Here is a 14,331-nt window from a genome sequence, read left to right as displayed (position 1 = left end):
GCTTTTTATTATTACTTTTATTATGGAGATCCATGAGAGGCCATCAAAGGAAAAGAAGTGATATACAGTAAACCCCTACTATCTGGCAACAGAGGATTCAGAAGTCCCAGATAAGCACAAATCTAGGATACTTGGGGTACACTTAACCCCTTGACTGCAGATTTCATACCAGAAGACATCACCAAGCTACAGGAATGGAACAAATAGTGGCTGCTACAATTCAGTGAAGAAAAATGTAAAGTCCTGCACCTTGGGAAGGGATATCCAGCACACCAATACCACATGGGAAACACTCCACTATCCACCACAGAGGTAGAGAAAGACCTGGAAGTGTATGTTACCAGGCTGCCAGTGAGGGCCAAATCCGTGCCAATCACAGCGGACAGGTTAAGCTTCCCATGTAATTTCATTCAACCAAATGTGTTTACACAAGTAGTATGCACTCAGATATGCATCTCCTGATTACAAGTACGTATGAATATACTTACCCTGAAGAGAGTCACTGTACTGAGGAACTTTAGTATTTCAAGTCTTTTGCCAGTCGGACATTTCTAATTTTTTATCTTTTTTCTAGGATTCTCTAGAATATATTATTGACTGGCCATTTTTCTGCTGGATACTTGGGGCTTCTGGATACTTGAGGGCTGGACGGCTGGGGTTTTACTGCCTACGACTTGAACTCTTTCAAGAGGAGGGCATCAGGACACCTCTTTCGGCCACCTCTTTTTTAGGAGCAGCGAGTAGCGGGATTTTTTTTTTATTACTGTTTCCTTTTTTTGTGCCCTTGAGCTGTCTCCTTTGTTGTAAAAAAATAAACAAACAGAGTCCCCTTGATGAGCAAACATTAATAGAAAAGGCAGTTTACTTTACTTCTTGGTGAGCCTGACATCAATCTCAGCTGTCAAGAGTGTACATATCCAATACTTACACATCATTCTAATCTCAGCTGTCAAGAGTGTACATGTCCAAAAGTTACACATCATTCTAATCTGTATTTATATATCAGGATAAGGCCACACTGGGACATGAGTGAATCAAGATGAAATACTGTAACAATAAATCAAGTACTTCCAAACCTAAATCAAATACTTCATGGTTTGGAAGGCTGCACAGACTGACAAATACAGCTGTCAAGAGTGTACATGACCAATACATCATTCTAATCTGTCTTTATATATCAGGATAAGGCCACACTGGGAAATAAAGATGAAATACTGTAACAATAAATCAAGTAATTCATGGTTTGGAAGGCTGCACAGACTGACAAATACACAGCTTGCATGATTCATCGGCTAACTCTTCACACCTCAGGAACATCATAACACTTTTAGACTCATTACTGGTAGTGCCTCTAGCTGCTGACCCTGCAAGGTGGTGGTGGTGGTGATTACAGGTCGTCCAGCTGCAAGGAAAGAGAAAATTTAGTTGACTCAGACCTTCAACCAGGTCAATCAGGTATATGCAGCATGAAGCATATCGTCACCCTCATCAAATAGTCGCCTAAGTCATTTTTCAGCAGTTTCCAGGTTTTTGTCTACATCAATTTTTCAACACGTGACGCCCATATTTGTATAGTTGCCTTCGTCATTCAAGGCTCGAGTGTTCTAGAATCGGCCTTTTCATTTCTGCCTAAACCTTAACCCGGTAGCAGCGATGGGCCAAATTTGTGGCTTTACCGTGTAGCAGCGATGGGCCAAATTTGTGGCATACCATGTAGCAGTGATGGGCCAAATTTGTGGCTTTACCGTGTAGCAGCGACGGGCCAAATTTGTGGCTTTACCATGTAGCAGCGACTGGCCAAATTTGTGGCTTTACCGTGTAGCGGCAACGGGCCAAATTTGTGGCTTTACTGTGTAGCAGTGATGGGCCAAATTTGTGGCTTTACCATGTAGCAGTGATGGGCCAAATTTGTGGCTTTACCGTGTAGCAGTGACGGGCCAAATTTGTGGCTTTACCATGTAGCAGCGACTGGCCAAATTTGTGGCTTTACTGTGTAGCAGCGACAGGCCAAATTTGTGGCTTTACCATGTAGCAGTGATGGGGCAAATTTGTGGCTTTACCGTGTAGCAGCGACGGGCCAAATTTGTGCCATGATATAAACCCCCCAAAATACATGATACATAATCTGATCTCAAATGCTTTGATATATATTATGAAATGGTTTGTGTGAGGGGTGTTTTGTCTCATTTTTCTCGCTTGGAGGGACCATTAAGAAACATGATCCCCGGGTTAAGCCAAATGAGATGATGACAGTTCTTTTCCAATTTCCTGAAAAGCATAAAATAACGACTGAGGCGCTTTGTTTACGAAGGTGACGATATGCAAAACTTTAAGCTACTCTACACGGGTTCCTGATATTGATCACCCTATTAATTATCAACCCCTTAGCAACGACTATAACATTGGTGTCGTATAACACTTTCTAACGTAGGCGACGAGCATGACACCAGCGCCGGAAAACGAGAAGCTCTCTGGAAATTGAACGGCGCGCATAACAATGTATGTGTCGGTCCTAAGGGCCGCTTTCACAGTCATTTTGTTTGTTTTGATTGTTAACAATGGCTGTTATCGCTGCTATAGTGATAATCTGATTTCACAGTTGAATTATACGGATGATTTTCTACAACTTTTATTCAAGGAGATTCATTCCAGAATGAAAAAATACAAAAATTATGTTTTTGAGTTTCACTGCAAATTTGGCTCTGTAGGCAGTAATTTTCCCAGTCAAAGATTATATACTATATTTTTCAGACTCCATCACGATGAAATGAGCAACTTTTCTTATATATTTTTCCTGTAGGTCGCACCAGTAAAAACTTGGAATTTTTGGGAATCATGGAATTCCAGCCAAATGGTCAGTCCAAATCATAATCTGATTTCACAGTTGAGTTATACGGGTGATTTTCTACAACTTTTATTCAATGAAATTATTTCCAGAATGAAAAACAAACTTTTTTATTTTGAGTTTCACTGCAAATTTGGCTCTGTAGGCAGTAATTTTCCCAGTCAAAGATTATAAACTATATTTTTCAGACTCAATCGCGATAAAATGAGCAACTTTTCATATATATTTTCCTGTACGGTGCACCAGTAAAAACTTGGAATTTTTGGGAATCATGGAATTCCAGCCAAACGGTCAGTCCAAATCATAATCTGATTTCACAGTTGAGTTATACGGGTGATTTTCTACAACTTTTATTCAATGAAATTATTTCCAGAATGAAAAACAAACATTTTCTTCTCCATCGCGATAAAATGAGTAACGTTTCTTCAATAAATTTTCCTGTATGTTAGACCAGCAAAATGTTGGAATTCCAGCCAAACGGTCAGTCCAAATCATAAACTGATTTCACAGTTGAGTTACACAAATCATTTTCTACAACTTTTATTCAATAAGATTCATTCCAGAATGAAAAATACTTCAAAAATTTACCAAAATTATCTATGGAGTTTCACCACAACTTTGGCTCTCTATAGCCAGTAAATTTCCAGGTCAAAGATTATAAACTATATTTTTCAAAATCCATCGTGATAAAATGAGCAACTTTTCTTCAATATTTTTTTCTGTACGTCGCACCAGTAAAAGTTGGAATTTTTCGGGAATCATGGAATTCCAGCCAAATACGGCAACCTAGAAAGAAACGGATTTCACAGCAGGGTGCACCAGAAAATTTTCTATAAAACATCTTTTATGACTTTTCTCAGTTTTTAACCAGGTAGCAGCGACGGGCCAATTTTGTGGCTTCACCGTGTAGCAGCGACAGGCCAAATTTGTGCCATGATATTTACCCCCCAAAATAGATGATACATAATTTGATCTCAAATCCTTTGATATATATTATGAAATGGTTTGTGTGAGGGGTGATTTTTTTTCATTTTTCTCGCATGATCCCCGCTGCTACCACCAGGTTAAGTGTACTTTTCGATGATTTTTGCGTCATGGGAGATCACCCAAGAAAAACTTTTGTGTCGCTGAGGGGTTAAATGTTATCCCTCTATCATCTGCAGTAATATGTAGTAAGTTGAAATAATAAGTGAAATTTTATTTTCTGCTTTCTACTTGGCCTAACCATTTTTTGCCCTATGGAGAACTGAGACTCATGCTCAATCCCTGCTCAATCTAACAGTGTCAATAAAGCTGTATATCTTGTGTAACAGATGAGCCAAGTAATACAGGCAGTTCACAGTTATGATGTATGTAACTACAAGTTGTAAAGTTTGGTTTAGTCGGCGCAACACCTGTGGTCATATGCCGGAGAGAGAGAGAAGGGGAAGGAATTATAGGAGAAGGGAACAGACCCCATGAGATGGGACACAACCCCCGATTAATACCTGGTACACTGCTGGGTGGACAGGGGCATAGGGTATTGGAAAAGCCGCCCAAATTTTTCCACTCCGCCCGGGAATCAAACCCGGGCTCTCTCGGTTGTGAGCATGTAACTCACAACCGCTCACACTTACAACCAGGACACTAAAGCTAGTAATACACTAAAACCCGTGGAGAAGCTGGAGAAGCAGAAATTGCGGATACTTGGGGTACATTTCCAAAGTTCCCGAATTTTTTACTTTTAATCAACCAAACATATTTACAGGGGGAGGCGGTGGCTGAATGGATAGTGTGATGGCGCCGTGTTCAGGACGAGGCGAGTTCAATCCCCGCCAAGTGCCACCAAGCTGGGATTTTTCAGCCTCTGCTGAGTGGCTTAAAACTACCCACATGCTGTCCAGAAGACCACCTATCAACCCAGACTCTAGATTCTAGGATTAAAGATGAGCTCTGGGAGGGCAGCACGAGCCAATGCAAGATGGCGCCACTATAAACACTCGCCTGCACCAGAACGGGCTGGGCCGACCATTAGGCCCCACCGGGAAGAAGCCTTGGGCCGACCATTAGGCCCCACCGGGAAGAAGCCTTGGGCCAACCATCAGGCCCCACCGGGAAGAAGCCTTGGGCCGACCATCAGGATCCACCGGGAAGAAGCCTACCGGCGCAATAGGCCACAGTGTAAAAAAATAAATAAAAATAAACAAAGTAATGGCTCAATTTGAGTGCCTTACTTTACAAGAAAAAAAGTAAAATGTCTTGGTTTACGAGCATCCTGTTTGTACAAGTCGAAAACTTCAGTGGGGGTTCCCTTTGTACGCAGCAAGACGAGAGCACTCAGAGTGGAAAACAATAGGAATGGGGCTGTGCATCACACACAACCAAGGCCGGCTGCCTCTATCTACGATGTAAACAAACCAGTCACCCTGTATCCACATGGCGCTGTTTGCAAAAGTAAGGGCTGTTGTGGCTTGTGCTGCCGTTACTCAAATTATGGACTTGATACTATAGTCAGAGGTGGGCAAGTGCGGTACTTAGTGCGGTAGTATGGTAGTACTGCATCACAAAAAAGGTACTGCACTATCGCAAACTTTCTGAAAATAGCGCACTACTGCGGACCGCACTAAAAAATCCTGAGGTACTTTTTGTGGTACTTAGAAAATTATTGAACACATTTGCAGCGCGGCATGATCACATATTTTTATTTTTTTTCAGTGAATCGGACTCAATCAGTCAATCGGTATCAGTCATCAGAATCAGTGATTCAATCATTCTGCCTTTTCAGTTATTGTTCAAAATTAAATACTAAATGAATAACTCCGAGTAAATCTGTTCATCACTCAAGCCAAGGCCATGACTGCCTCTGACGATGAGTGTACATGTCAGTGTTTCGCGCTGCTTTGACACGTTCGGGTCAGGTCTACTTACCATATCGTGCATGTCATCCGGCATGTCACCAACGGCTGCTGCTGCTGCTTCCTGGCCCAGCCGCAGGAAGGCCGCGGCCTCCTCTGTCCCCACGCTGCTCCGGACACTTTCCTCACTGGTAATCAAGCCAAGGCTGCCTGAACACACACACGAAAAAAAAGGTCAAGGGAAGTGAAGACAAAGTTAAGAGGTCATGAGAAACATTGTGAAAGGGTACATTCTATTCAACAGCATGCATACAGGTAACTCTCGATTTACGCGTTTTTTTAAATAACGCGTGGTCCAAAATCCAAATAAATGTTTAATTTACACGTTTTTTTTCACTTATACGCGATATTTTATGGAGTGTCCACCAGATGTCTCACGCAACTGGACTCACATGGCCACACAGCTGAGCTCAGTTCTTCCCATGCACCACTTGAACAACAATACAGTACCCACGCTGCTCAACAACAACACCCTCGTGCTACCACGAGGGGAAGGCAGCCAGAGGAGGAACCACGAGAGGGAGAGGAGTCAGAGTGATACAGTAGGCAATAAAGGTACAAACCTACCTCTTGTTGGATTTACATTGTTTTTGATTTACGCGACCTCTTCAAGGACGCAATACTCACATAAATCGAGAGTTACCTGTAGAAGCTGGAAGGCAAAAACCAACTACAGTAAAATTCCTACCATCCAGCAACAGAGGGGAGTAAGGCCCTGTTCACACTGTGCTGACTCTGGGCCACGACAGTCAAGCGACTCAGGGTTCACGAGTCTTGGGTGTGAGTACTGATGTGAAAAGGTTGCACATGGTCGGAAAGAAGTCTAGAAACGATCGCCGGATACTGAATCGACACAGAGTGAAGGGGGCCTAAAAGTCGATGGGTTGTCGTGGCCCAGAGTTGGCATAGTGTGAATGGGGCATAAGAGGTGCAGGATATGTGGTCATTCTGGATACTTGGGGCATATTCCTAAAGTTCCCAAGTAATTTCATTCTGCCAAAGATATTTACAAAGTTGGAAAGTTTGGTTTAGTGGGCGCAACATCTGTGGTCATATGCCGGAGAGAGACAGAACGGGAAGGAATTATAGGAGAAGGGAAAAAGTTGGAAAGTTTTGTTTAGTGGGCGCAACATCTATCTTCATATGCCAGAGAGAGACAGTAGGGGAAGGAATTATAGAAGGGAACAGACCCCAGGAGACAGGACACAACCCCCGATTAATACCTGGTACCTATTCACTGCTGGGTGGACGGGCGTAGGGTATCGGAAAAGCCATCCAAATCTTTCCACTCCAACCGGGAATCGAACCCGGGCTCTTTCGGTTGTGAGCTGAGTGTGCTAACCACTGCACCACGAAGCCCCAGTGGTCATGATTAAGTCACAGTCCATTAATGATCTGGTCACAAATCACTAATGGGAGTATTCACACTTACAGTAACGGCCAAGTCACTGTTCGGTTGCAGACACAGCTAGTACTGACCAATAGAAATAATACAAATGCCCACAAAATCCCATTCTCTCTCATCCCTGATACTTGGCATACTCTTAGGATAGAGATAGAAGGAGGGAACAGAGTAGAGATTGCTGTCAGTAGCTGCCGAGACCTTTCTTTAACCTGGTAGCAGTGATGGGCCAAATTTGTGGCTTTACCGTGTAGCAGCGACAGGTCAAATTTGTGGCTTTACCGTGTAGCAGCGATGGGCCAAATTTGTGGCTTCACCGTGTAGCAGCGATGGGCCAAATTTGTACCATGATATTTACCCCCCAAAATAGATGATACATAATCTGATCACAAATGCTTTGATATATATTATGAAATGGTTTGTGTGAGGGTGATTTTTTCTCATTTTTCTCGCTTGGAGGGACCATTAAGAAACATGATCCCCGCTGCTACAACCACCACCGGGTTAATGGAAGCAGAGATAGTTAGAGTTGAGAACATGAACCAACCCAAGGGAAAAATGGAAACAGGACAACACAAACTCAAAACATCAAAACACAACACTCACCCTCCTTCAACTTTTCCCAGACAGCATTTTGTGAGTGTTGGGTGACTAACTCCTTGAGGTCAGGGAGGAAGGAGTTGTAAGTGGCCGGGTTGATGCTACGCGACTCCTGCCGGAAGGCCTTGAGGCACTGCAGCAGCTTTTCCATGGTGTTGTCAGCCATCCCGGCACTGAGAGGGCACAGCAGGCCGTTCAGGAGGGCCAGCGCCACCTTCCCCATCTGCTTACAGACTGTAGGATGAGAAAAACAAAGGATTAAACTATAGTCACTGTAAAATAAATCAGTCATAAGATAGCAAAGTTTGGTGAACTTCATTACAGGGCCCATTACAGGCTTGACATGATGGGAGTGAAGGGCAGAGGTGATGTAGCGGCGGGCACGTGTGACTGCGTGAAGCGGAGGAGGGTGGAAACACGGGTCACCAATCACGCCATGCACACGACTATACCTATATATTTACCATTCAATCAACTGTTTTATTTGTGATTATACATTGAAAATAAGTATAAACACACTAATATGCGTAAAACTGCTTCAGTCATCTAGATTTCCATGTAGAGGTGTTTGCAAAAGCTACCAACCCAACCCCTAAGAAGGGAAGGGGTCGGGGGGAACACTTGGCTATTTTCCATAACATTTACTGTAACTGTGGTGTCGATGTACTACCTCATTATACCTCATTGTTATTACGTAAAATATTAATATGTAAGGAATTTGTATGGTGCCATAAGGGTAAACCTGTATGGTGCTATTAGAAGGCAACGTAGGTGCCGTTAAGAACGCTTACACGCAGCAGCCGACGTTCGTTTGTTTGGGTTACGCGGGCAGCGGGTCTGTCGTTCATAAGTGGATGAAATGTGTATTCAGCGATATGGTGCGGTGATTCAATCCGTGGCGCTGGAGGTCAGTATCTTTTGCTAGTATTTCTATGTTGTAACACAATGTTAAGCTATGTAGTGTTCACATACATGTATAAGAGTGTCAAGAATAGTTTAAGCAATGAATGCAACAATATATGACTTAGGCTTCCGTGCAAAGAGCCAGAATATGTATCAGTGAGGCAGCAGCACTTTCTTTACCCACAGTTTCACAGCATGTACGGCGCACAAAATGGAGGACTCTTTGTCCAAAACCACATCATAGGAATAAAGGAAAATTATAACAACGAAGTTTCCATGTCCTGGTGGCAGCCCATGCATGTCTGGCATGTCTGTGTAAACCAAGGGTGACTGTTCCATGTCCACTTCAGTGAAACTCCATGGGCTCTGCAGCTATAATTAAGCTGCAGTGATAAGGAAGCACGGCTCTACAGTGACCTGCAGTAACTACCAACGATCTGCAGTCAACTCCAATGAACCTTAGGGGTAGGCGGTGGCTGAGTGGTAGCGTGCTGGGCCCACATTCACTGCGTGATGGACAGCGTGGGTTCAAATCCCCACGCTACCACCTGGGATTTTTCAGTCACCGCCGAGTGGCTTAAAACTACCCACATGCTGTCCTGAAGACCACCCATCAACCCGGACTCTAGAGGAAACCGTCCAAGTGAATCAAGAAGGAGTTCCGGGGGGCAGCATGAGCCAAGAGAAGATGGCGCCACTATAAACACTTGCCTGCGCCATGATGGGCTGGGGCCGACTACCATCCAGGCCCCTCAAGCAAGCCTACCGGTGGTATAGGCGTAAAAAAATATAAAAAAATAAAAATAAAAAAAAGCCTACCATGTAAGTAACTTCACACTGGTCACTTCACTGTTTCCATGGACGGGTGAGGCAACACTCCAAGCAAGCACTTACAACCTGTCTACATCCACTCATCACCTGCAAGTAAGGGGTTTCCAGGTTCTCTAAGTCACCGGCATTCAAGAAGTAAGAAGTAAACTCGGCGTCACAAAGATTCACTTAGGTCACAATAAGTAAAAATCTTCTTACAGTGAGTTCTAATGAGGTTTACAAGGTTTACAAGGTCACCGGCATTCAAGAAGTAAGACGTAAACTTAGCGTTACATAAGGATTCACTTAGGTCATAATAAGTAACAATCTTCTTACAATGAGTTCTAATGAGGATGCCACAGTTATTGAGGGTGACCCAGCAGGTGGATGAGGCAGCCGCGGCGTAAGAACGAAAACACAGAGAAAGGCAAAGAGTACACAATTCAGGAGCACAAGAGTATGTGTTCAACAAATAAGCGTGCTTGGAAGAGGGCAGCAAACAGTATCTATGCCACAGTACAGGGGTCAAGTTGTACTAATGAATTACAGGAATGTACAAAAGTTATGGATACAAGGTTTGAAGAGTTTTACAGTGCTTGTGAGGAATTGATTGGAGCTGATCCTCGGTGTAATGAACAAATTACTCAGGAGTTGGATGACTGTGAGAAGTTTAATGTAATCCATGAAGTTGCAGAGAAAATTAAAACTCTGCAGCATGAAAATGATTCAGTAAAGTCTGATGATGATTCCAATGTTTCGAAGGGTAAACAAGAGCAGGCTGGAGCCAAGGCCCGCGATATAGCGAAAAATCCAGGATACAAAATTAGATTTACACAATTTAAAAATACACGATCCAGTGAGACCGCAACATGGCGAGGGACGGCTGTATGAGAGGTGCATGTGGTGTGTCAGGATGGGACGGAGAAAGTAATGGAAGCGTGCATGAGCGGTTTGGTGTGGGTGTGACGGCGATAGGAGTGGAGTGTGGAGTGGTGGAGTGGGTGAAGCGTGGTGCACTGAGATGGTTTGGACACATGATGAGAATGGGGGAGAATGAATTTGTGAAGAGAGTGTGTGAAGGAAGGATTGAGGAAGGGGGTGTTATTTTTGACATTGAAGGGGCGGTATTGAAGAAGGACACAATATATTGAAGACATCAAAAAGAGTTTGATATTTTATTGCACAATACGAATATATCGAGTAGTGTGAGGGAGGGTAATATCGTGCAATTCCGATTAAAGCAACACCAATGTCCGTCATGATGTCTCTCTGAAATCCTTCACACGATTGCTGATATTGCGCAATAATATAGAGCTGTCTTGGGGAGACAAATATTGCACAATAAAAATGAGTCAATATATTGTGCCAATAATACTTATCATGTAGGGTCCACTTAATGCAGGGGAATGCTTTGGACATGTGACGAGAATGGGGGAGAATGAATTTGTGAAGAGAGTGTATGAGGGAAGGATTGAGGGAGGGGGTGTCAGGGGAAGACCACTGTTGTGAAGTGGATCAACAGGGTGACTGAGTATTGGAGCAAGAGAGTTGGAAGTAGCAGGAGGGAGTGTCAGAACAGGGAGAGATGGAGACACTTCTGCCGCAGCCACTCCCTGGAGCAAGGTGTCGGCGATATAGATAGATAGATAGATGGATCTTACTGTGTTTGTTACTACACCACACACAAGAGACTTACTGTCATCAAAGTCCGGGGCTTCTCTCCGTAACAGTGTCATGAAGTCGTGGACTGGAGTGGCGGAGGTCACGCAAGTCACCCGGTGCTGCACCAGGTCACCGGCACTGAGGGAGTCGTCAACCTTGGCTCTTTTCTCGCCTCCGTCCTCAGCCTTGTCCTCACTGAGAGGCGGAACAAGCAGGCAGAAGTTAGCAACTGACCCTCTCTTCTGGACACTCCATTCTTTTTTAACAGGAACAGAATATTTTTTTTACGGCAAAGGAAGAATGTCTTATGAGCTTTTTTACTGCCAGAGAGAGACAGAAGGGGAAGGAATTATAGGAGAAGGGAACAGTTGGAAAGTTTTGTTTAGTGGGCGCAACATCTGTGGTCATATGCCGGAGAGAGACAGAAGGGGAAGGAATTATAGGAGAAGGGAACAGTTGGAAAGTTTGGTTTAGTGGGCACAACATCTGTGGTCATATGTCAGAGAGAGACAGAAGGGGAAGGAATTATAGGAGAAGGGAACAGTTGGAAAGTTTTGTTTAGTGGGCGCAACATCTGTGGTCATATGCCGGAGAGAGACAGAAGGGGAAGGAATTATAGGAGAAGGGAACAGTTGGAAAGTTTTGTTTAGTGGGCGCAACATCTGTGGTCATATGCCGGAGAGAGACAGAAGGGGAAGGAATTATAGGAGAAGGGAACAGTTGGAAAGTCTGATTTAGTGGGCGCAACATCTGTGGTCCTATGCGGAGAGAGACAGAAGGGGAAGGAATTATAGGAGAAGGAACAGCTGGAAAGTTTTGTTTAGTGGGCAACATCTGTGGTCATATGCCAGAGAGAGACAGAAGGGAAGGAATTATAGAAGGAACAGTTGGAAAGTCTGGTTTAGTGGGCACATCTGTGGTCATATGCCAGAGAGAGACAGAAGGGGAAGGAATTATAGAAGGGAAAAAGTTGGAAAGTTTGGTTTAGTCGGCGCAACATCTGTGGTCATATGCCAGAGAGACAGAAGGGGAAGCAATTTTAGGAGAAGGGAAAAAGTTGTAAAGTTTGGTTTAGTGGGCGCAACATCTGTGGTCATATGCCGGAGAGAGACAGAAGGGGAAGGAATTATAGGAGGGAAAAAGTTGGAAAGTTTGGTTTAGTGGGCGCAACATCTGTGGTCATATGCCGGAGAGAGACAGAAGGGGAAGGAATTATAGAAGGGGAAAAGTTGGAAAGTTTGGTTTAATCGGCGCAACATCTGTGGTCATATGCCAGAGAGACAGAAGGGGAAGGCATTATAGGAGACGGCAAAAGTTGGAAAGTTTGGTTTAGTCGGCGCAACATCTGTGGTCATATGTCACAGAGAGAGACAGAAGGGAAGGAATTATAGGAGAAGGAAAAAGTTGTAAAGTTTGGTTTAGTGGGCGCAACATCTGTGGTCATATGCCGGAGAGAGACAGAAGGGGAAGGAATTGTAGGAGACGGGAAAAAGTTGGAAAGTTTGGTTTAGTGGGTGCAACATCTGTGGTCATATGCCGGAGAGAGACAGAAGGGGAAGGAATTGTAGGAGACGGGAAAAAGTTGGAAAGTTTGGTTTAGTGGGCGCAACATCTGTGGTCATATGCCGGAGAGAGACAGAAGGGGAAGGAATTATAGAAGGGGAAAAGTTGGAAAGTTTGGTTTAATCGGCACAACATCTGTGGTTATATGCCAGAGAGAGACAGAAGGGGAAGGAATTATAGGAGAAGGGAAAAAGTTGGAAAGCTTGGTTTAGTGGGCACAACATCTGTGGTCATATGCCAGAGAGAGACAGAAGGGGAAGGAATTATAGGAGAATGGAAAAAGTTGTAAAGTTTGGTTTAGTGGGTGCAACATCTGTGGTCATATGCCAGAGAGAGACAGAAGGGGAAGGAATTATAGGAGAAGGGAAAAAGTTGTAAAGTTTTGTTTAGTGGGCGCAACATCTGTGGTCATATGCCAGAGAGAGACAGAAGGGGAAGGAATTGTAGGAGACGGGAAAAAGTTGGAAAGTTTGGTTTAGTGGGCGCAACATCTGTGGTCATATGCCGGAGAGAGACAGAAGGGGAAGGAATTATAGGAGAAGGGAACAGCTGGAAAGTTTTGTTTAGTGGGCGCAACATCTGTGGTCATATGCCAGAGAGAGACAGAAGGGGAAGGAATTATAGAAGGGAACAGTTGGAAAGTCTGGTTTAGTCGGCACAACATCTGTGGTCATATGCCAGAGAGAGACAGAAGGAAGGAATTATAGAAGGAAAAGTTGTTAAGTTTGGTTTAGTGGGCGCAACATCTGTGTTCATATGCCAGAGAGAGAGACAGAAGGGGAAGGAAGTATAGGAGAAGGGAAAAAGTTGTAAAGTTTGGTTTAGTGGGCGCAACATCTGTGGTCATATGCCGGAGAGAGACAGAAGGGGAAGGAATTATAGAAGGGAAAAAGTTGGAAAGTTTGATTTAGTGGGCACAACATCTGTGGTCATATGCCGGAGAGAGACAGAAGGGGAAGGAATTATAGAAGGGGAAAAGTTGGAAAGTCTGGTTTAGTCGGCGCAACATCTGTGGTCATATGCTGGAGAGAGACAGAAGGGGAAGGAATTATAGGAGAAGGGAACAGCTGGAAAGTTTTGTTTAGTGGGCGCAACATCTGTGGTCATATGCCAGAGAGAGACAGAAGGGGAAGGAATTATAGAAGGGAACAGTTGGAAAGTCTGGTTTAGTCGGCACAACATCTGTGGTCATATGCCAGAGAGACAGAAGGGGAAGGAATTATAGAAGGGAAAAAGTTGGAAAGTTTGGTTTAGTCGGCGCAACATCTGTGGTCATATGCGGTTTATAGACAGACGGGGAAGGTATTTTAGTAGGGAAAAAGTTGTAAAGTTTGGTTTAGTGGGCGCAACATCTGTGGTCATATGCCGGAGAGAGACAGAAGGGGAAGGAATTATAGGAGGGAAAAAGTTGGAAAGTTTGGTTTAGTGGGCGCAACATCTGTGGTCATATGCCGGAGAGAGACAAAAGGGGAAGGAATTATAGAAGGGAAAAGTTGGAAAGTTTGGTTTAATGGGCAACATCTGTGGTCATATGCCAGAGAGACAGAAGGGGAAGGAATTATAGAAGGGAAAAAGTTGGAAAGTTTGGTTTAGTCGGCACAACATCTGTGGTCATATGCCAGAGAGAGACAGAAGGGGAAGGAATTATAGGA

The 14,331-nt window shown here is 43.9% G+C and overlaps 1 protein-coding gene across 1 annotated transcript in view; it reads right to left on the bottom strand.

The window, feature by feature from the left end:
* The window catches only part of LOC127003883 (X-ray repair cross-complementing protein 5-like), a 47,224-nt gene continuing 32,893 nt past the window's right edge, over nt 1–14,331 (bottom strand). Inside the window, exons 8-11 of the mRNA XM_050870990.1 lie at nt 11,151–11,311; nt 7,748–7,975; nt 5,753–5,889; nt 1–1,402 (exon numbers count right to left, since the gene is read on the bottom strand). Coding sequence (XP_050726947.1) covers nt 1,388–1,402; nt 5,753–5,889; nt 7,748–7,975; nt 11,151–11,311 — 541 coding nt within the window. The 3' untranslated portion in view covers nt 1–1,387. The remainder of the gene's footprint in view (nt 1,403–5,752; nt 5,890–7,747; nt 7,976–11,150; nt 11,312–14,331) is intronic.

This window comes from Eriocheir sinensis, chromosome 26, assembly GCF_024679095.1.
Source record: "Eriocheir sinensis breed Jianghai 21 chromosome 26, ASM2467909v1, whole genome shotgun sequence".
In the NCBI taxonomy this organism is placed as follows: Eukaryota; Metazoa; Arthropoda; class Malacostraca; order Decapoda; family Varunidae; genus Eriocheir; species Eriocheir sinensis.
Note: the sequence above shows the minus strand (reverse complement) of the source record. Positions and strands in the feature narration are given on the sequence as shown.